Here is a 21,892-nt window from a genome sequence, read left to right as displayed (position 1 = left end):
CCAGCGCTAGCAGCGACCGACTGATAACGCTGTATGCCGCTGACGCCGCTAGAGAGTCAAGATAACGTGACTGCATAGAACACCGTCGCCGCCATGCAGAAAGAGGAGGAAAGGGTCCCCCCCCCCTGTTCTTGTGTGGCGGATAGGGTGCTCTTCAGTTGCCGACGCGCCGGTTATTTCACGTAGGCCCCGGCACGTCGACGAATACGTGACCACCTTCCCACGGCTAGACCTGTGATAGCGCATACATTCTGTGATAGCGCATACATGTGTTGCTCGATTTCTTTGCCTCAATCTATCGAAAAGGTGAAACAGCTTATTTGCTGCGCTCAAATTTCGCATTAGGAAGTAACGTATTTTTAAGTAACTGAACTGAGCAAAGTTTTTAATAATGTCATGGTGGATATTTTCAGCCGCACGAGCACATTCAAGGAAGGAAGAGGCAGACAGGAAAGAGTGCTAAACTAACAAGTTTACTGGAGAAGGCTGCGGCCAGTACACATCTTATAAATACGTATAAGGGCCGCACTTCATTTTCCTGAAGGAAACATTAAAAAAAAAAAAGATCCCTGTAAGGGCCGCACCCACACTTTTCACGACCCACGACATAAACGTGCTATGGCCTCCACGACCAGCGGAGCGTGTTGTCCTTGGCATTGCACATTCCTTTGCGCATAGCAGTTCCGTTGTTGCTTTTTACAACATCTTTCTTTAGAACAGTGCAATGGATGCAGATCCTATTTCAAGAAGGAATTCACTCCACAGGAAATGTCTGCCCATCAAGAAAAAATCTGCCAACAACGCTGAAGCGAAAAGAAAACATGAAAAGTTGAAGCTCCAAGTATGAGACAAATGGATATGTGGCTGCAGTGAAAACGATGGACAGCATGCCAGTCGCCTTGCTTACTACAGAAGATAATCCTGAGCACACTGTTACTGTTCAAGGGAAGACTAGAAATGGAAGCAAATGTGATGTAGCTTGTCCAGCCCATATCGAATGGTACAATGCAATAATGGGAGGAGCTGATCATCTCAACCAGCTCAGGCAGTGGTATGCTGTCGGGCAAATAAGCAGCGCATGCCAGATAGTGTATGCCTCTCCAATACAGTCGCGCACACACCGCAGCAAAGAGGCACATACTGAAGATGCCGGCACTGCAGCCTGAAGGCGGCAAAAAAGCAACTGCGGTACATCTGCCGAGGCTGTGCTGTGCCACTTTGTGTGGACCCCTGCTTCAGCCAGTTTGATGGGAAAATAAGGACTGTTCGTAGGATTTTATTTTATTTTTTTCTGTGTGAAGAAAGGAATATCAAATTTTATCAAGCTCTTCTTATTACTTCAATAAAAATAGATACTTTGGCAAAATTTGTGTCCAAGTTGGATGGTGGGAAGGACACTTCCCACAGTCTTATTTCCAGGAATATTGGCACGAAAAATGAAATTTTCACTGTGAACATTCGTGACCATGTCTTGTGGAAAAATCACATAGTACCATATAAGCGCGTGTAAGGGCCGCACCCGGCAGTGTTTTCCTGAAGGAAATATTTGAAGAAAAAAAGATCCGTGTAAGGGCTGCACCCGAACTTTTGACGACCCATGCAGGAATAGCCGTCTAAATGCATACGCCATGGCCTCCGCGATCAGCTCCGGCTGCGAGCAACAGCGCACTTGATCGCGGAGGCCGTGCACGTGCACAGGAGCTTCCAGGCGCCGCCCACGGATGGCGCCAGAGGCCGCGGCTCATCATCATCATCGTCAACTTTTTCTTCTGTCGCGAGCTTCCGCTATGCATATCGGCATCAGTATCACCAGCTCCAGCTATTTGTGAGTGTCAAAGGCACGGGAGGTGTCGTAGCATGTTAGTTCACCACAGTTGTGGCTGGCATGTGCTGCCACATAGCCACATAGCTGGGAGTTTGCTCTCAGCCACAGCAAGCATGCAGTGGGTACGAAATTCGATGTGGCTGAAAAGTGTGTCCGACGATGGTGCAACCAAAAGGATGCGATGTGGTGACTTGGCAAACCGCCCCTTCTTCACCAGCGGCATTCCAGGATGGCGGATTGGCAGGACCTAGGTTTCGACCCGCCGCTTCCAGCATTCCGGCCCCAGGGTGTTGGCAGGTGGTTTGCTCAGTTCGAGGCTGCGCTGTACATGAACAGCGTCACTATCCAGCCATTCAAACACGCAGTCCTCTGCAATATCCTCCCGCCCGCCCTTCTGCATCGACTCACCTACTTTGCCTTGGGCTGCCGGCCATACGATGAGCTGCGAGTGGCCATCTTGGCGGCCCTCGGTGCCCGCTATGTCCTGCTGCCGCTCCACGATGCAGAAGACCCACTTTCGCTGCAGCCTGCCTCTGGCCCTGCACTAGCCTCGCTTGCGCCCACACAGCCTTCATCAGCACCCTGCCCACCTTGGCAGCTCCTGGCCACCTCCTGCCCAGCGTCTCCGGCCCGGCCGTCCCTCTCCACAACACACCAGGTGGAATCAGCATGAGTGTTGCCTCACTGCCTGCTCCCATTACTGTCCTACCTGCGTATTTGGCCCTGCCTCCTTGCGCATCACGGATCTTGTCGCCGGAGCCTCCTGCAGCCACAGACGACTCTGCGGCAGCTGCCGTGTCGCGGCTTCCAGCATCACTATCGACCTCGTCACTACCGCCAACAGCTCAACAGGTCCCTGTAGCTACGTCGACGCCAAGGCCCACTGATTCCCAAGACCTCTCGGCAAAGACCATGCCTGCTAGCCACCACCCCAGCCCCTCCAAACGTCCGCACCACACTGAACATCACACGACACAGGATAAGAAGGCCACACCGGTGACAGCAATACCAAGCATGGCAATTGTCACCCGCCCTCCACTGGCTGCAGAAAAGGACCCCACACAGGTGTCAGCACCTGTCGGCAAGCCAAACCAGGCCACTGCTGTGGGCCCTTCTTACTCCCCACCAGTGCTAGCATCTTCCAAGAAGCCTGACACCACTGGCTGAGCCGCCACCCAACGCAAGTGCGCCGAGAGACCACCGCCCACACCCTCTCGCCCCCAGCAAATTCAGGTTCCACCCACGCAGCAGCTTCATCAGCCACCATCTTGGAGGATTCCTGGGCTGACCAGGCCAGCTGATGTGCCCCTGGTTGCTGCCACGGTGCTGAGGCCTCCTCCGTTTGCCGCTACTTACCTGCGTTCCCCTCCATGAACGGATCAGCGACAGAGGCAACGGGTGCCCCACGTGCGGCCGCTTGTCCCGTTCACGCCAATCAGTAAACGGCTGGCTGTGAGTACGTCCCAGCAGCCACTTGCAGTCCACCACAGCCATTGCTCCGCCTTGCACCTCACTGCGCCTCCCGTGGCCACCTGCCTTGGTACCAGGCAGCTCCGCCCGGCACCACTTACCCGAACCTCACGACCAGCAGCACACCTAGCTCCCTCTGCTTCGCCGTCCATCATGCGCCAGCCATTAGCACCAGAACCACCGGCGTTGGGTCCACATAACAGGCCTACCCATTTCCCTCCACTACCACTACGCGTCCCTCGACACCCTCCGAAAGTTCAGCCACTACACCTCAGCCAGTCACCTGCCTGAGCCGCGCTTTCGTACTCCGGACGCCCTGCACGACTCTTGACATATACCAACTAACCGTCTACGGAGAGAGCCCTGTAGCAACCCGCACGGCCGGCATCACCAAAATGCTGAAGAGGACGAAGGGTTGCTGGCACGCGAGAGGACGCTCGGGACCTTGGCCTCGGCCGGACGCTGCCGCCGCTGCTCTGCCGCTATCGCCTCACTGGCCAGGCCATTCCTCTAATAAACATGGCCACGGTCACCTCCGGGGTGACTTCCACAGTGTTTTTACTTTAAAAGAAAAATTTTTTTTGCGCGCATCACATGTATGGGCTGCACTCCAAAAACTGGCCTTCGAATCTGGAAAAAAAAGTGGTGCGCCCCTTACACGCGTTCATACGGTAATTCCCCAGACCACCAAGAAAAATTCATTCATGATAGGGTTAAACAACATGCTTTTCACAACACTGCCACTGACAGCATAATGGTACGTTCATACTTGAGCATTCAGCACCAAGAGCAAGCAAAATTTGCAGCTTTCAAAATCACACGATGCTAACACTTCACCCCTGCTCTGCCGGCGTCACTGTAGACCTGCACGAGATGATGACAGGCAAGAGGGCAAGTGCAACCACCTCTTTGCATTCCTACTGGGTAGCAGCAAATGGGTAGCAGTAAATAATGTGTGGAAGCTGCAGACAAGGTTTCCAGCTGCCACTCCAACTGTTCGCCGTTGGACAGACTGTGCACGATACATCAGTGTACATTGACCTCCATGTGAAACATGCATGATGCCACAGTCAACCTCTCAAGAAATAAAAACCAGTGGAGCTTTATAGCTGACTAGATGAACACACTTACCAGTGGTGCAGGAGTGGATCAATACTGAGATGCTCTCTGTCCTCGGAAACACATTTTCAGCGGGTACAGTGGTCATGCCAGGAACACTGTCATGCATGCGGGTACCAGTCAGGGTACTTGCTTGGGGCCAGATTTGCAGTTGCTCCAAAGTGTTGGCCACCTCCTTGGCCATGCCTGCTTTGACTGTCCTGGCCCAGGAACGACTCAATGCCACTGCTCACAATCTGCACAGCAGAGACAAAATTACAGCATGAACAAAAAGTGTGCATGCAGTATGGCAGCAGTACAGTTTCAGTGGAAATGAACATTAGTGAAGCTGGTAAACTTGGCAACATAGGAGCAACTTGCATGCACATTCATTCCCTGTGCTTGTATGTTCATTAAAACCACCCGTGAAGGCCCTCAGTGACAGAATATATTACAAGGGGGAAAAGAAGGGACACAAAACACCAGAGAGCTAAAGTTAAAGAAAAAGAACCTCCAGACACTGCTTATAAGAAAATAATGCATCACAATGAAATGAAAGCAAAACACAATATGTAACGAAGACCAGTTGTGACCAAACTGAAAGAAGAAAACTGTGCAGGTATACCATTTTATTTATTTTCTCTTCAGAGAATGCTTGTAGACTACAGCAGACCACAGTGCAGATCAAGCAGCGTCAGGAGATAGTTTTACATGAAGGTTACAAATGCGAGACTTCCATACATTTAATGCAATGAGGTAGCCAATCTAATTTCTTTAGGAGGTAAAATTGTTTCAGTACAACATAGGAGAACAGGGATACAATTGTTGAAATTTCAGCGAGCGCTCGCTCCCCTTCAGAGCACACTCCCTGGTCTATATCACTACATGGGAATGAGAAAAACACTGCTGAACTAAATGGAACTGAGCATGCAAAAGTCTGTCCCATGTAACATCACAAATGTAAGGTAATGATAAAACGGTGAAGGAGGGGCATTAAAACCACAAACAGGTTCACAGAAATACAAGAAAGCAATGTTAAACGAAATTATATAAATGAGCAAGCATTTCTGCCATGCAAAGTCCCTCAGTGAAGTCACTTTAAACTCATGTAAGTAAAACAATCCTAAACAAAAACAACTTACACCCCCCCCCCCCACCCCCTGGACGTGACAGCTGAAGAAATGCATTCCCACAGACTCCCCATAGCAGTCTCTGCATTCCATTCAGGTAAGCCTCTGGTTTGTTTACTACCACGTCTTTTCCTTCACCTAACTCCTCTTCACAGCTCAGGTGATAAATATGGACAACCTACCCTCCCACCTACATGCCCGAGCGTGCAACATGCTATACCTGGCTATGTGTTCAGCGTGCACTTTTAAACATGCTGGTGGTCTTTGTTGTCATCAATGTATACACGGAATTGTATTGTTATCCAGGATAGTAGTGGAGTGCAGATGCAAAAGTGGGTAAAATCTAAAGTGAATCAGCACATGGATCCTGTGCCATCTTTCGGGCAGTGCCAGATTGGAGGTCCGGCTTTCAACATACGCACAACACCTGTCAGCACTAAGCATCCAACAGAAGCAGATACAAAACTGAGAACTGTAGTGCCACTCACTGTTTCTCCTACAGTATCTATCAAATTAACTCGACGATTCTTCCCAAAATGCAAGAAAAGAGGTTACCTTGCTTTTTAAAACTTTTCTACCAGCCGCGTCGCTTCGTTGACGACTCACTGTGTTACGCCTAGAGTGAAGACTCCATCCGAGATCCGCGTGCTTTTTTCCCCTGACTCAAAAACTGCCAGGTGGAGGCCAAGAACGCTTACCTGTATAAAAACAGACCAGGTTAGCATCAGGCTAAAAGGCTGTTAATAGAGAAGCATTTTCATGCTTATTAAGCCTACTCCTGCAATGAAGCCTTTTATAATAAAATAGCCTGCAAGAAAATGAACATAACAAATCAATAACCCACTATCATTAATTTGCCAAAGTAATGTTCTCTGCTATGAAGCACACTGCAGTAGATGGCTTCAAGGTGCATTCAACCACCAGAAATTTCACATTACTGATACCTTGTCTCGACATAGTAAACTTGACATCACACTATAAAATGATTTTCTTCTAAATGAAAAAATTTAACGGACAGCTATAATCACATGCTCACATTAAAAATGGCATAAAGGTCTCTTTGGTCCTCAAAGCACAAGTTCACATTTTACATAGCGCCCATCTTTCCAACCTCTCTCTCTCTCTCATGTGCATGGGTGTGTGTTCAATACAAGTGACAGCCATTTTAACCTCCCTGAAAGTGCAGTTCCTCTGTTGCTACATGCTAGGCTACACTAAACTGTGTAGACCACTTGTAAGTGCAGCCCCTCTACTAAATGGTACTTGCTGCAAAGGTCATCTTTGGATATATGGATATTTCACAACACAAAAATTTGCAAAAATTTAAAGCTACGAAAAAATTTGGTCCCACGTTCATCTGCATTATATGCCAGAATGGAAGCTTGGGCGAGTTGGTGACAGTTCACTTGCCACAGCGCTAAACAGACACGGACACAGGGAGACAAACAGGACTGCTGATCCGGATCATGAAAGGGAAATAACTGGAAGATTAAGAATGGGGTGAAGCGTATATGGCAGGTTCTCTTAGATCATGAATGGCAGTTTGCCAATATCCCTCAAGAGGGAAGTCTACAACAGTTGTACCTTACCGGTACTCACCTATGGGGCAGAAACGTGGAGGCTAACAAAGAGGGTTCAGCTTAAGGACAACGCAACGAGCCATGGAAAGAAAAATGATAGGTGTAACATTAAGAGATCGGAAGTGGGCGGAGTGGGCCAGGGAACACACGCGGGTTAATGACATCCTAGTCGAAATCAAGAGAAAGAAATGGGCTTGGGCAGGGCATGTAATGCAAAGGCAAGATAACCGGTGGTCCTTAACGGTAACGGAGTGGATTCCAAGAGAAAGCAAACTTAGCAGGGGGCGGCAGAAAGTTAGGTGGCCGGATAAGATTAAGAAGTTTGCGGGGATATGGTGGCCGCAACTGGCAAAAGGCAGGGTTAATTGGAGACATGGGAGAGGCCTTTGCCTTGCAGTGGGTGTAGTCAGGCTGATGATGATGATGAATGTTATGAACTGGAAACTACAGAAAAATATTCACCCAAAATGTCTGCCTGTTCTTCGATATTTTTCTGCATACTGGGAGCTGTTGGAAGAGGAACTGTGAATGGAGAGTAGCTGCCATTTAGCTTTCTAACCTTCTCCCACATTTTTTTCGAAGTGGTTGAGCTGTTTATCGACAACACCTAACTTTGTCAGTTTTTTTCGGCACTACAACATGTATATCGGGCTTTTGCTCTTGCTTCCTAAAATTTACGAAATTCTTGTGCTGGGTACCTATGAAAAATGCCCTAGACTGTTTTTTTTTTACTTATTTACATTCTTGTGTATACCAATATTTGTGATTTTGTTTTACTACTCCAGAGGACTGAGGAATAGTTTGGTGCGTAGCAGTAATAATAGTGTGAAATGTTCATTTAGTTCGACTACACTGAGGGTGTCGGTAACTATTTTATCTAGGCTGGTCTTTTCTCAAAACAGTGCTGCCGACTAAATACAGCTTCCAACGCCGTGGTTTTGTTGAGATGACTTCCGGCGAAGATGTTAAGCTGATTACTACTAGTGATGATCCCTTGAATATGGGTTGTCTCGGACATCCCATTTAAAATTTAAAAATAGAGGGTGTACTAAAAGATAACTATCAGCTCATTTTTCCTGAGCTAGTAGAACAATAGGTTGGTTCTCCAGTGTTTAATAAACACAGGTTGTTGCAGTGTCAGTTCTGACACTACCTCAAAAGCTGGAGTGTGCATTAAACTACCAAGGATGACTCTGGCAGCTCTTCTACAAGTTTTTATAATTCATGAATGGTTACTCTATGATGCAGCTCCAAGTATACGCAGCACACTGCAACAGCCTTATGAGCAAGCAGAGTGGCTGCTACAGCTTCAATTTTTGTTCTTAGAACAAGCTCACAAGCTGCGATTTCATTTTTTTACGATGGCAATGCCACCAAGAGCCAGCTTGCCTGCTCTCAGTCGCGGTGAAAGACTATATTTCTCGAGTATATCTGTGTGCTGGAGACCTAGGTACGTTTCTTGCAAGCAGAAGGCAACAGGAGATTGTGTAGTAAGGATGTCTTTTATGTCACTTAAATTATTTGGGAGTCACCCTGCAACTCCAGTGTATTATCTATGCCATCTTATAAGTATACAGAAAAAAGTAGGATGATTCTGGACCCATTATTCAGGGCTTGTCATTTTTTTGACTATCCAAGGAGTTCCGCCACACCCCCGATGTCAACAGCACAGAAATACGTACCTTGACTTCTTGTGTCCAAAACATCGCCTCTGCAGAGGCACTGGAAGATTGTGCAGAATGCACATGCACTTGTGAGTTAGACTTCGCTGCTTAAGTTTGTGGGTGGTGGAGCAGTGCCAGCTGTTTCCACCAAGGGGCACAGATGGCCCTACCCAAGGCTCACAGAATGTGGCCTGGGTAGGTGCCGAAGACCGCTGTGATGCCAAGTCCTGCTGCACCACAATGGCATAACTAGGATTTTGAACTAAAGAAAGTTGCCTTCGCGCTTCTCTGAATGTAATGTTCTTTTACTTTTGAGTAATTATTTCCTTCTCTTTTTTAGAGCTTGGGCATGACTGTGAGTAGGCCGGATGATTACCCTCAAAGTTGACACAAAGGCGTGGTTCAATTTTACAGTTTTCAACAGGACAGTCATGCGAACTACATTTGGCACGTTTGTTGGCCCCGGCAGCACTGTGAGCCGTGGCCATATCTCTGGAATTTGTAGCATCGACGAGGGTTCGGTACGTATTCCCGGAGTTTGATTTTCGTGTAGCCTACCTACACAAGGTCAGGGAAGTATGCTAGACGCGAAAGTGAGGACAAAGTGATTCATTGCTATCTCCTTGTTGTCTGGTATTATTTTTATTCTATAGACATCAGCAACAATTTGGTCTTTCAGTTCTTCCAGTAGTTCATTCTTACTTAGATATTTTAGGGCGTCATCAAATATCACTCCATGAACAGTGTTGAGTGATCTTTACGGCTGATTGCTAAAGGAGTTCCTCCAAATGTTGGATAACTCAGAAAGCCTATTTTCAAAAATTGTGTAGACTTGCGTGAAACACCCAGTATAACCACTGCAAAAAGCTGCTGCTGTCCACTGCAGGTTTAGAGTGCTGATGTTCTCAATGTCAGCTTCTTTACATTGAGACAGCAGCAATGGCCTAGGGGCCCGAGCATCCTCCTCGTATGTGGCAGGTGCGGGGCTCGATCCCCACCGGTCTCCATTGGATACAAGCTTTCCCTCTGCCCTGGTGCTCGGCTTCACTAGGGCAAAATGCTTGGAAAAATAGGCCTTTATAACCCCCTCTTGAAGTGCTGACGAAAACGCATGCCAAAGCACTCTTTGTCCAAGCTGCCCTTGCGCCACTAAATTCATGCAACATGTTTATGCATGCCAGATATTCAAGGTACACTTAGAGATTGAACCTGCCACTAGTCAGTACACCTACAGAGTATTTCACCAATAATTGATCTCACAAGTCGTTTGCAGCACTGTGAAAGGTAGAGCGAGTCTCTCGTCAATCAGGGTAAAAGAAGACAACAAATAGTTCTTCAAATATTTGAGCAGTGTTGCGACTGTTTTTTAAACAATTATTGTAGCAACTCAAAAGGTAGTTCAGGATGATGTTTTGAAAGCACAACGAGCGCTTCATTCACTGGTTAAATCAACAGAGAAAGTCCGCACGAACACAGCACTGCGGAGGCCTGCTGCGAAGTGGTGCACAGCCATTTATAAACTGGTGTCCACCGAGTCCGCAGGGTTTCCTGCACTCAGAAGCTGAACACTGGTGCTCTTTCCTTCCCAGTGATGGAGCCACCAGTCACTTTGTGAGGGGTGCAGAGGAACGAGCTTCACAGAACATGCCGTTCTGATTGGCTCAGATCACTGCAGCCTTCACAGTGCTGCAAACGACTTGCAGGATAAAATATAAGACTGTTGTAGCTTCTAAAAATGGGCTTTTTGAGGTGAACGAGCGCTTGTTTCAGTACAGTATTTTCAGCAGTGGTGTGCATGAAATTACTGTTAGACAGCTCACTTCCAAGGTTTGTAGCTAAGTGCAAGTAATATCCATCCCAGTTTTTAGATTTCAGAAAATGCGATTCTGATCGCTGCTGCAACGCAAGGAATTTTGGGCCTGTTTATGGGTGAAGCCAAAACCAGATACCTGCAAGAACATGCAGCCACGTCTATGAATGCGCGTCGCACGGCAAAGCGCGTGTCACGTTCTCTCTCCCTTACCACCACTCCCACTCAGGCACTGTGAAAGCAGCATGTAACGCATGCATGTTTGTAGAGTGGCCACATACGCTCGTGGGCCACACACTTTCGGTTTCACCTGTGATTGGGCCCAAAATTCCTTGCGCTGCAGTGGCAACAAGAATACAACTTTCAAAAATCTTAAAACTGATATGGATATTACTTACCCTGAGCTACAAACCTCTCAATAAGTGAGCAGCCTAACAATACAGTTACCTATTAGATATTAGTTAACCAGCCTGTTAACGCATTTTTGCTGCAACCTCATGCACACCTCCACAAAAATATTGTGCACAAACAAAAAGAGGAAGAGCGAAAAGTGTAACAGTATCACCGTATTTCAAAACTCACATCTCTGATCCAGGGGATTAGAAAGCCTGGCTCTGGCACTCCTTTATGAATTGCCAGTGGTGAAACCTCTGCAGTTGGATGCAACTCAAAAATGCAGTGGCGAATTCCCCTCAAAGCGGACCCTCCAGCTGATGCTGCCTGCCGATTGTCATGACATCATAGTTAATCCCTCTGCCCCTGCTAGCGTGGCACTGCAAGAAGCTGGCAGGAGCAAGGGAACTAACTATGGATTAACCGGATCACCTGCGACAACAATCAGTCAACGCCACTGGTTGGAAGGCCTCAAGGGGCATTCATCACTGCATTATTGTGTTGTATCCAACTATAAAATCTGCAGCAAGGTGGTTATAAGCAGCGCAGTTTACAAAATGCTTACAACCCCTCCAAACAGCCTTGTAATGACAATGAGCACAGCAATACGCTCTGTCTCATCAACGTTCCATAGTGTTTTGACATTCACAGCCCCACTCCCTATTTTCTTGGTCAGTTTGCAAGGAAGCACTGCGGCACACTATTTTTGCTGCATTTGCTTCATTTGCAAGCATACAACAGCTGGCCAAAAACTGGTCATGAAAAAAATAGATGATGGCTGACTGAGCATCAATACAGCCGCCTAATGCGCTTCAATAACTTTCCAAGCAAAAAATCTTGAAAAACTTACAGCATACTCTCACTGAAATGTTCTGAACGGCAGAACTTGAGGCATGTTACAGCTTAAACCAGATATTACTTACAGCAACCCTGAGAGTTGCAATCATACAAGTATGGTGACTAACAAAAAGTTCTGTCATCACAACTTAGAGACAAACAACAGGAGACCCAAGCTGCATACTTGTACAGCAAGGCATTGATGACCCTCCCAGAAAAACACGCTCAGGAATCCAGAAGTTTATACCAAGCTCCAATTTCAATGCACCATCTATGCTGAATGCTACATTTCCATCTGTGTTGAAATTTCACTACAGGGTAACAACAGCACTGGCATCTCTCACTATGGAGGCCTGTGCAGCCTTGGTTTATGCCCGCCTAGCAGCTGTTAAACTTCTGCTCTTCTGGCCTGGCACCACTGCAAAACCCACACACACATGAATTTCCCCCTCAGAAAATAACCAAGTGCCCCAATGCAAATGCAGCACAAGACAATGAATGCTGCATACAGCTCAACACTGCAAGACCACAGATGGGTGCAGTATTGCTTTCTCCACACATAACTTAAAGACCAGCTGGTACCTTACCTATACATTTTACCTTTGGGAAGCCTAAGCAGCTGCACCCATTAAAAAACCGGTGCATTCTCCACAGCCACAACATTTAGACCCTGCAACTCCTCTACACACAATGCACATACTCTCCCACTAAGCCCCACGTTGGCAAACTTCTCATTTCTGAGGCCTGCAAGTAGAAACTCTAACACTCCTTCCTCTTCCTGTCATACAAGACGCACTTGCAAAGCCTTGGGAACACAAGGCACTTGGGATGACTAAAATTCAACGAATCTTGATTTTATGATCTAAGCAACCACTGGACAATGTTGCAGTGTCCAGTCTTGTGTGGATTCCAAAGAGAGGTGCCTGTATGCACAGAGTGGAAACAAGTATGTCAGGCTGTGCATAGCCCTACTGAACACAAGGACATAAGGAGCTGCTTGTGTTCCCAAGAAACTGATGTTCTTGTGTTTCTATGGGAGCACAGGGAGCAAAGATAAGAACACAGACACAAGAAAAAGGTGGCTGACACTGAAAATGACTTGACTTGTACTGAATTAAACATTGCCTGTAAAGACCTATGCAAACATTTAACGCATGACTTCCCCCTCAGACACATACACGGGTATCAGCTTTTTTTTTCTTTTACAGCGCTACATGTTAAGGTGAAGGTTTCCGACAAATGCGTAGTAGTGTTTGTCGCTTCTGTCACCATCCCATGCACATAGCCAGTGCCTCGTGTTAACTTCATCATTATCAGATAGGGCACGTGGTCAAAACAAGATGGTGCCAAACACCTTCAAGCGCTGTTAAAGATAACATTCTGAATTAGCTGGAAGGTGCAGAGTCCTGTGGACCTGCACAGAAGAAGCTGCAACAGTTATGATGTCACCATCAGCCGCAATGTACAAAGTCGCCTTGCAGTCCCAAGTGTCTTCCTTGTGTCCTCGCCTTTCTTTGCACTGTACATTTCCATCATGAATCTATCATGGCTGCGCCAAAAACCGCGCAGCTCCAGCGGGTCAGGAAGCTCCGCTCCATGAGGTGGGGCTAGCGGAGGAGTGCCGACCGTCCAGCATGCAAAAGGTGACGAGAGAAGAAGGACAGGCGCGAAGATGCTGAAATTCAAATTTCAAATACAGATCAAAGCACATCAAAAAAATTCTTGCTGGACAATATTCATGAAGAGGCGTGGTTTAACATCCCAGGCATACCTCAACTTTATTACAGTTCCTTTTACAGCCCCTTTAACACGGAGTGCTGAAATTATCCACTCATACCTTGTCCTTCCCAAGTATAGCCACGCAGCTCAACCTCAGCTTACATCTACAAGCGAGGTAATGAACCCCCACAGGCCCTGCCTGGTTCGCCGCAAGGAATGCATCATGTTCTCTCACTCACATGTTTACACACCTGCTTGTCTAGCTTATATGCTCTTTCCCAAAGGTCGGCGGAATCTGGTGCACAATGTCAGAGTCAATAAAGCCATTCACAAGCTCAACTTTTCAAGTCACTTCATTTCCAATTCAAACATGCAGTCTAGAAGTGTGTGATGAGAGGCTAGTTGGTAAGACATACTGAAGACACAAAACTACGCAGGAAACAGGACACAGAAAAGAAGCAGACAGGACGAACGTAGACTACGCTCGTCCTGTCTGCTTCTTTTCTGTGTCCTGTTTCCTGCGTAGTTTTGTGTCTTCAGTATGTCAAACATGCAGGACAGACAGTTTGCAAAGTACGGAGACCAAGCATTTATGCCATTTTTCTGTCATCACCTTAATGTGGTGCAACACTTTATGTAGGCGTGGCAATAATTCAAAGTTTTTCGTTTTCAGGTTGCTAAATTTTGGACTCCATTCTCTGACACACAGATCCTGCAACATCCGGCACGACCAACCAGGGGAACACCCCCCCCACCCAAGCAACCTCTTAACTTGAGGATGCTGCCTGTGCTCTATCATAGTTGTGTCAAACTAATTCAAGCAGGCAAGGTGCTTCAGGCTATGCACCATGCAATGGAAGCAGGTCTTTTTGAGAGCATGCAGACTCTACACCTCTTTTGGCCAGCTTGGATTAATAAGAATCGAGCGGCATCAGCACTTTCTTTGGCCAGGGTAAAAACATCCAGCAAACATAGTTGCTGTCATGAAGAGTCAATTGCAAGTAAAGAAACCTACTGGCATTCTCTTAAACACTTGAACGGTCAGAACACACCTTAAGAACAGATTAAACGTCCTTTCCTGTATTTCTGTGTGACAGAAAGTGCAGCAACTGACACAGCTCCCACAACATTTTGTTTCAATAAAGCACAGTTGAAATCCAGCACTTGTCTGTCAACCACCTAGCGTCTGTGTCCTAATGTTTGCGGGCACCTTCCATAGGAGCCGAGTAGCACCAATAGTAGGAGCTGAGAGTTAGTGGCACAGCAAAACTAACGCCATAATGTACTAAACACTTCACTTTCCAGCTGCGGTTACACGGTTAAAGCGGCCCCGACCAAAAAAGCCGGTAGCGTCGGTTCAAGCACCGAGGATGCCACAACAATAGAAGCCTGCGAACCGGCAAGCCATTTTTTTTTTTACCCTGCCAGGCGTTTCTTCCTCCAAAGAAATGGAATATGCAAACAGCACTTTGAGAAAGCGCATTTCTCACGCCCGGACAGATTTAGTGAAGCGGGCGAAGTGCCACATTATGTAATGCACTGGCAGCACGGACGTTTAGGGCGCAATACGCGGTTACAACGCGATGAACTGGTCGACGAGACAGCGCGTTATTTCGCGAGAACTAAGGAATGTGCTCTTTCGATTCGCCACACACTTCATTACTGTGCAATGATACCTAGAGAACAGTCTGCCGGTCCACGACAGCAAATTCTGTTGTTACTCCTACACTGAACTTCAAAATGTCTCATAGGTGCTACCCGTCTAGACAGGGCCTATTTGGAAAGGAAAAGGTGCGCTTTTCACCCGTTCAGTAAGAAATCACAGTGCGAAAAATTCCATATTGGAGCTACCTTTCATATTCACATTCATTTGCGAGCAACCATACACTACATTTCATATTCGGTTTGGTTTGGTTTATTGGTGTTTAACGTCCCAAAGCGACTGAGGCTATGAGAGACGCCGTAGTGAAGGGCTCCGGAAATTTCGACCACCTGGGGTTCTTTAACGTGCACTGACATCGCACAGCACACGGGCCTCTAGAATTTCGTCTTCATCGAAATTCAGCCGCCGCCGCCGGGATCGAACCAGCGTCTTTCGGTTAAGCAGCCGAGCGCCGTAACCACTGAGCCACCGCGGCGGGTGGTGGCTCAGTGGTTCATATTCGGATAACCTATTCGAGCGCAGTGTTTACACAGCAACCCCACTCATATCCTCCTCTAAGGCCCCACTACTTGCCTCAGTTCGCCGCCAGCACATGCGTTTCAGCTGTCCGGTTACAGGTCATGAGCCGAACCGCTCTGTGGAGTGGTCAGTGACCGCACAGGCGAGAACAACGGTAGCTGCTGGCTTGCTGGGTCGCGACAGACACCGGTAGCAGTTTAAAACTGATTACGCGCAAAGTGTGAAGCCAAGGAGAACTGTGTGAAGCACTCTGAACTTCGCGGTGGTGGGCAGTCCTCATGCACGCTTAGGCCTTCAGTTTTTCATCTTTTCATGTTCACAATACATCATGTTTTAGAGGGCGCCAGTGTACAGATTTTTAATGTCAGGTCACAGTGGCCAGGATTGAACTCTGTTACAGTGCTCTAGAATACTGTGTACAGTGCTCTAGAATCGTTTGTGTCGATTGGAAGACGCCATAGAGCATAGAGTTTCTTACTATTACCTAGAGGGAAAGCTGGCGGCGCTGCACTTCAGCCGCCATGGACGCTCAAAGCATCATGGGGCGGTGAGCATGCATGGCGGTGAGCTACTTGTTGCGGAACAGTCGTAGTTTTTCGGGAACACGGAGTGTTATTACTAAGATGTTTCATTCCAAAAACGCTGTCCGTGTGTGCGCAGACGACTTTCGCGCGAACGCAGTGTGCAAAAGCCATAGTAGTGAAAACGCGACGACACACGACGCCAATAAAAGGTTTTACTCTCCCGAAATGTCATCAAAAAACCTATTAAAGTATCTAAGCAACAACATTTTTTTTTTAAACATATTTACTTTTAAAAGTGCGTTTGTTAATTACGCAATATTACTTTTTTTAGTGTTCATCACTTGGCCAATAGGAAAGCTAGTCATCTCTTATTTTGGACAAACTTTGCACTTAAATGCTTTTCTGCTCGTTTGTTGCAATCATTAGACAAGATATTGAATATTAGGACGTTTGTAGTTATCAAACAGCTTAATTTTTCTATTATTTTTTGGCCAAAGGTTGCAGTTCTACAACAAGTAGCTCACCGCCCCATTCTTTCCTTCCTCCATGCCGCCCCATGATGCTTTGAGCGCCCATGGTGGCTGAAGTGGTCTCGAGCATAGAGTTTCTTACTATTACCTAGAGGGAAAGCTGGCGGCGCTGCACTTCAGCCACCATGGACGCTCAAAGCATCATGGGGCGGTGAGCTACTTGTTGCGGAACAGTCGTAATTTTTCGGGAACCCGGAGCGGCACTACTAAGACGTTTCATTTCGAAAACGCTGTTCGTGTGTGCGCAGACGACTTTCGCGCGAACGCAGTGGGCAAAACCCATAGTAGTGAAAACGCGACGACACACGACGCCAATAAAAGGTTTCACTTTTCCGAAATGCCATTAAAAACCTCTTATAGTAGTTAAGCAACAACAACTTTTTTGAAAACATATTTACTTTTAAAAACGCGCCTGTTAATTACGAAATATTAGTTTTTATAGTGTTCACCACTTGGCCAATAGGAGAGCGAGTCGTCTCTTATTTTGGGCAAACTTTGCACTTAAATGCTTTTCTGCTCGTTTGTTGCAATCATTAGACAAGATATTGAATGTTAGGACGTTTGTAGTTATCAAACAGCCTTATTTTTTTATTATTTTTTGGCCAAAAGTTTCAGTTCCGCAACAAGTAGCTCACCGCCCCATGATGCTTTGAGCGCCCATGGTGGCTGAAGTGGTCTCGAGGGGTCGCCATGCAAACTCCCATAGACGGGCTGCCAGCTTTCCCTCTAGGTAATAGTAAGAAACTCTATGGTCTCGAGGGGTCGCCATGCAAACTCCCATAGACGGGCTGCCAGCTTTCCCTCTAGGTAATAGTAAGAAACTCTATGGCCATAGAGTTTCTTACTATTACCTAGAGCGAAATCTGGCGGCGCTGCACTTCAGCCACCATGGACGCTCAAGTGCCTAGAATATACTCAAAGCATCATGGGGCGGTGAGCTATTTGTTGCGAGACAGTCGTAGTTTTTGGGGGGCACGGAGTGGCACTACTAAGACCTTTCATCCCGAAAACGCTGTTCGTGTGTGCGCAGACGACTTTCGCGCGAACGCAGTGTGCAAAACCCATAGTAGTGAAAACGCGACGACACACGGCGCCAATAAAAGGTTTTACTGTTATGAAATGCCATTAAAAACCTCTTATAGTGTTTAAGCAACAACATTTTTTTTAAAACATATTTTCTTTTAAATGTGCGCCTGTTAATTACAAAATATTAGTTTTTGTAGTGTTGTGTTCATCACTGGGCCAATGGGTGAGGCGCGTTTCCGCAGTCAACGCAAAAAGTCATGGGAAAATCGTCTGCTAGCTACTTCCGGTTCAAAATTGTTCAACAGATTGCATGTTTCGCCCTATTCACCGCGTAAGTTGACATCGTTTATGCGATAAATAACTCTTGGTACTAGTCACTGATTGCACTGAAGCATCGAAAGAGAAATTCACCTTCGCCTCATGCGCAGCCTGCAAGTTGATTCGCCTTGTAGCCTGCCGCAGTTGCGATTTTAGGGTGACGAAAGGAGCCTGGTACATAACGCACTTTTCGCTCTAATATGGTATGTTGCGCAGCGCAGGGCTAATCACACATGCGATTGAAGTAAGTAACGTGGTGACCTTGACTTCATGCAGCGTATTTCCAACGGATCACTGAAAGCAGTAAGTACTCGATAAAATATTTCTGCTCCAGAACACGCGGGCAAGCCATTTCATTTTATTCACGCAGCTCCGTACAACACAGCATGGCGTATGTAATCTATCGCCTCTACTCTCCTTTGCGGCGTGTTCCTGCGTGTTCTCACATGAAATGCCACCTGCACTGCATCTGGAATAACAAAAAGGCGACAAGGCGACTTATCACTGCACCATGCGATGTGCTGAGACGCGCGCAGTGGCATATATGGGTCGTCTGCTAGCACACTGGCGGCTATATGTACACGCTGTCAGGAAAATACCAGCAGCGTCTAATGAGCTGCACAGATTGCAGTTTATCAAAGTGCGGCAAAAAACGGCTGTATAATGACTTGTACGCTAAACATGTCGAAACGCACACGAAATCATCTTCAGCGCATATGCACAACAGACATGGACTATACGGAGGCCGGCATATATCAACCATGAAAAAATACGCTTACCTCTCTAGATTGTCCATTTCATCGCTCAGGTCATGCAGATACGTAGTACGGGCTTCTCTTTCGATGCTTCAATGCAATCAATGACTATTACCAAGAGTTATTTATCGCATAAACGATCTCAACTTACGCGGTGAATAGGGCGAAACATGCAATCAGTTGAGCAATTTGGAACCGGAAGTAGCTAGCAGACGATTTTCCCATGACTCTTTGCGTTGACTGCGGAAACGCACCTCACCCATAGGAGAGCTAGCCATGCCTTATTTTGGCGAACTTTGCACTTAAATGCTTTTCTGCTCGTTTGTTGCAATCTACAGACAGAATATTGAATGTTAGGACATTATTGATTATCGAATAGCGCTTATTCTTGCATTATTTTTTGGCCAAAAGTTGAAGTTCCGCACCAAGTAGCTCACCGCCCCATGATGCTTTGAGCGCCCATGGTGGCTGAAGTGGTCTCGAGGGGTCTCCATGCAAACTCCCATAGAGGGGTCGCAGCTTTCCCTCTAGGTAATAGTAGGGTCATTTCTTTAACCTACACCAGCTACACCAGTGTAGCAAAGCTTCATTGGAGGTATTGGACGCTTGCTACACTGGTGTAGCTGGTGTAGGTTAAAGAAATGGCCCTAGTAAGAAACTCTATGGAAGACGCAATGCCTAAACATCATGGAGAGACTCGTTCAAAAGAAAAAGAAAGTATAAGGTGGTATGCACTGGCGCCCAGCCGCGCCGCGGCGCTGCGGTGAGCCGCCGCCGGCTGCCATGAATGAGGTGCACGCAGCAGACGAACTCCTGCTCCGCGAGCACGTTTTCTTCGCGTGTCGCGTTCAGACTGCCGTTTGGAACCCGCGTGCATCGCAGATTCGGCCGGTAGTCTCTGGGCGCGATAGTCGCACGTAACTACGTCGTAAACGAAAGCTACTTCGACTGAGCAGCTGTGCTTGTTATCGCGCTGCTCGAGCCTGTCGCCGATTAAGTCCTGTGTGGGAATCCTCTGCCGAAGCAAAGGGAGTCCTCTGGAGTCCTAATCCTTGTTACCGCTCAGGAGCAGTCTTTCGTCTGCATAAAAGTAGTCATATTGTCACAACGGCCGCTCATGCACAAAGCCGCAAACTGGACTAGGTAGTTCACTTTTGCACTGTGCTCGCCGTGTTGACGAAATTCCCGAGAGTACCTGCTAGCTTACACTTGAAAGTCTGCGTTTCGTCAGTGTCGTGTCTCTTTCTCGTCAGCATCTGACAGCACAGCGCACGGTGCTAAAATATGTGAGCCGTTCTGGTAGGGATCAAGGTTGCCGCGCCGGCTCGCGAGCTTGCAGTATCACCCCGACGCAAGCGCAGATTTCACATCGTCCACGATAAAAAAGACGCCGCCTGGGTGGCCACGGCTCCACCCAAAAACGAAGCGCATGTCCCAAGAATCTATTTCAAGATAAGAGAACACACGAGGTCACATCATTTCATTCAACATTTGGCAAACTTTTGTGGCCGTCTTGCGCTTTGTTAGGGTGTGCTGCAAGAATATCGCAGGTCAACCTAAAATTAAAATCCGAAGCATTATATCAAGGTCATATATGTAGTGCATTTCGGAAATCAACGGCTCTACGTAGGTATACGCAGTTATGCAAAGAGAACCGCAGACGCGCCGCAGCTGTCCAGTGGTGCTGGGTCCCCGATCTTTCCACCGCGAATGTGCCTGAACTACATATGCGGCTCTCCGGTTTCCCAGAAGCGCTGCCGTCATTGACTGCTATCCGAGCTTATATATCAGAATCGTGGGGAAGCAAACCAGCGACCAACTTTCGTCCCTGCGCCCGTTTCTTCGACAGGCTCGAGCAGCGCGATAACAAGCACAGCTGCTCAGTCGAAGTGGACGTTTACGACGTTACGTGCGACTATCGCGCCCAGCGACTACCGGCCAAATCTGCGATGCACGCGGGTTCCAAACGGCAGTCTGAACGCGACACGCGAAGAAAACGTGCTCGCGGAGCAGGAGTTCGTCTGCTACGTGCACCTCAATCATGGCAGCCGGCGGCGGCGCGGCTGCGTGCAAGTGCATACCACCTAACGCAAACGAGCGCTCGTGCAACAGCACCTAGAACAGAGTAATGAAAACATTTCTGGGGTTTAGCTTTGGTTAAACCTGGTAGGTTGCGTAAGCATCCATAGCGTTACATTCGGGATCATCACCGGTTGTAGACGATTCGGTTTCGATAGAGGCGCGGTGCGCCCATCTAGCAGCGTCTTGAGCGCGCCGCTTAGCAAGGCGCTGTTCGCGTTCTTCATCTGTCTCCAAAGCCCATTGTCGTTTCCTGGCTTCGTCAAGCCGACGTAGCCTCCCTTTCTGTTTATCAGGCGGCATAACGAAGGAGCCGTTGTTGTTGTTGTACAACAACAACAACGGCTCCTTTTCCTTTTCATCCTTCTCCCAGTCACGTGGCTGGGAGAAGGATGAAAAGGAAATTGCACGGGCCTGCCTACTGGCTCGAGCCGAGCAACCACCGCTGCCGCGTGCATATAGAGGAGAGGCCGGTTGTTGTTGTTGTTGTTGCGACTGAGAGAAGAATGAAAAGGAAAGTGCACGGGCCTGCCAACTGGCTTCAGCCGAGCCACCACCGCTGCCACACGCAGATAGAGGAGAGTTAAAAGAATCAGAGGAAAGAAAAGACGCGCGTCGCAGCAACAACTGCGTCCGCCGGAGCGGACGCTGCTGAAAAAGTAGATAAGCGGCCGAAGCCGCGCTCGCCGGAGCGAGGACAGATCCCCGAGTTGTTGTGACTGAGAGAAGGATGAAAAGGAAATTGCACGGGCCTGCCTACTGGCTCGAGCCATGCCACCACCGCTGCCACGTGCAGATTAGAGTTAAAAGATCAGAGGAAAGAGAAAAAGGTTTGGTTCGGTTCATGGGGTTTAACGTCCCAAAGCGACTAAGGCTATGAGAGACGCCGTAGTGAAGGGCTCCGGAAATTCGACCACCTGGGGTTCTTTAACGTGCACTGACATCGCACAGT

General features: G+C 47.6%; 1 protein-coding gene across 4 annotated transcripts in view; it reads right to left on the bottom strand.

The window, feature by feature from the left end:
• LOC149355618 (uncharacterized) overlaps positions 1 to 15,978 on the bottom strand; it is a 57,299-nt gene extending 41,321 nt beyond the window's left edge. For 3 of the 4 annotated variants that reach the window (XR_016291549.1, XM_089583957.1, XM_089583955.1), the window contains exons 1-2: positions 15,763 to 15,978; positions 4,427 to 13,482 (exon numbers count right to left, since the gene is read on the bottom strand). Coding sequence is in view for 3 of the 4 variants with exons in the window: in XM_089583957.1 (XP_089440083.1) it covers positions 4,427 to 4,598 (172 nt within the window). In the remaining variant the exon portion in view is untranslated. The remainder of the gene's footprint in view (positions 1 to 4,426; positions 13,483 to 15,762) is intronic. The other variant, XM_089583956.1, reaches the window with a different exon arrangement.
• Positions 15,979 to 21,892: the final 5,914 nt, after the last annotated feature.

This window comes from Amblyomma mixtum, chromosome 3 (genome assembly GCF_055824585.1).
Source record: "Amblyomma mixtum isolate Tamu chromosome 3, ASM5582458v1, whole genome shotgun sequence".
NCBI lineage: Eukaryota > Metazoa > Arthropoda > Arachnida > Ixodida > Ixodidae > Amblyomma > Amblyomma mixtum.
The sequence above is the reverse complement of the archived record's forward strand: the minus strand, read 5'-3'. Positions and strand labels throughout refer to the sequence as shown.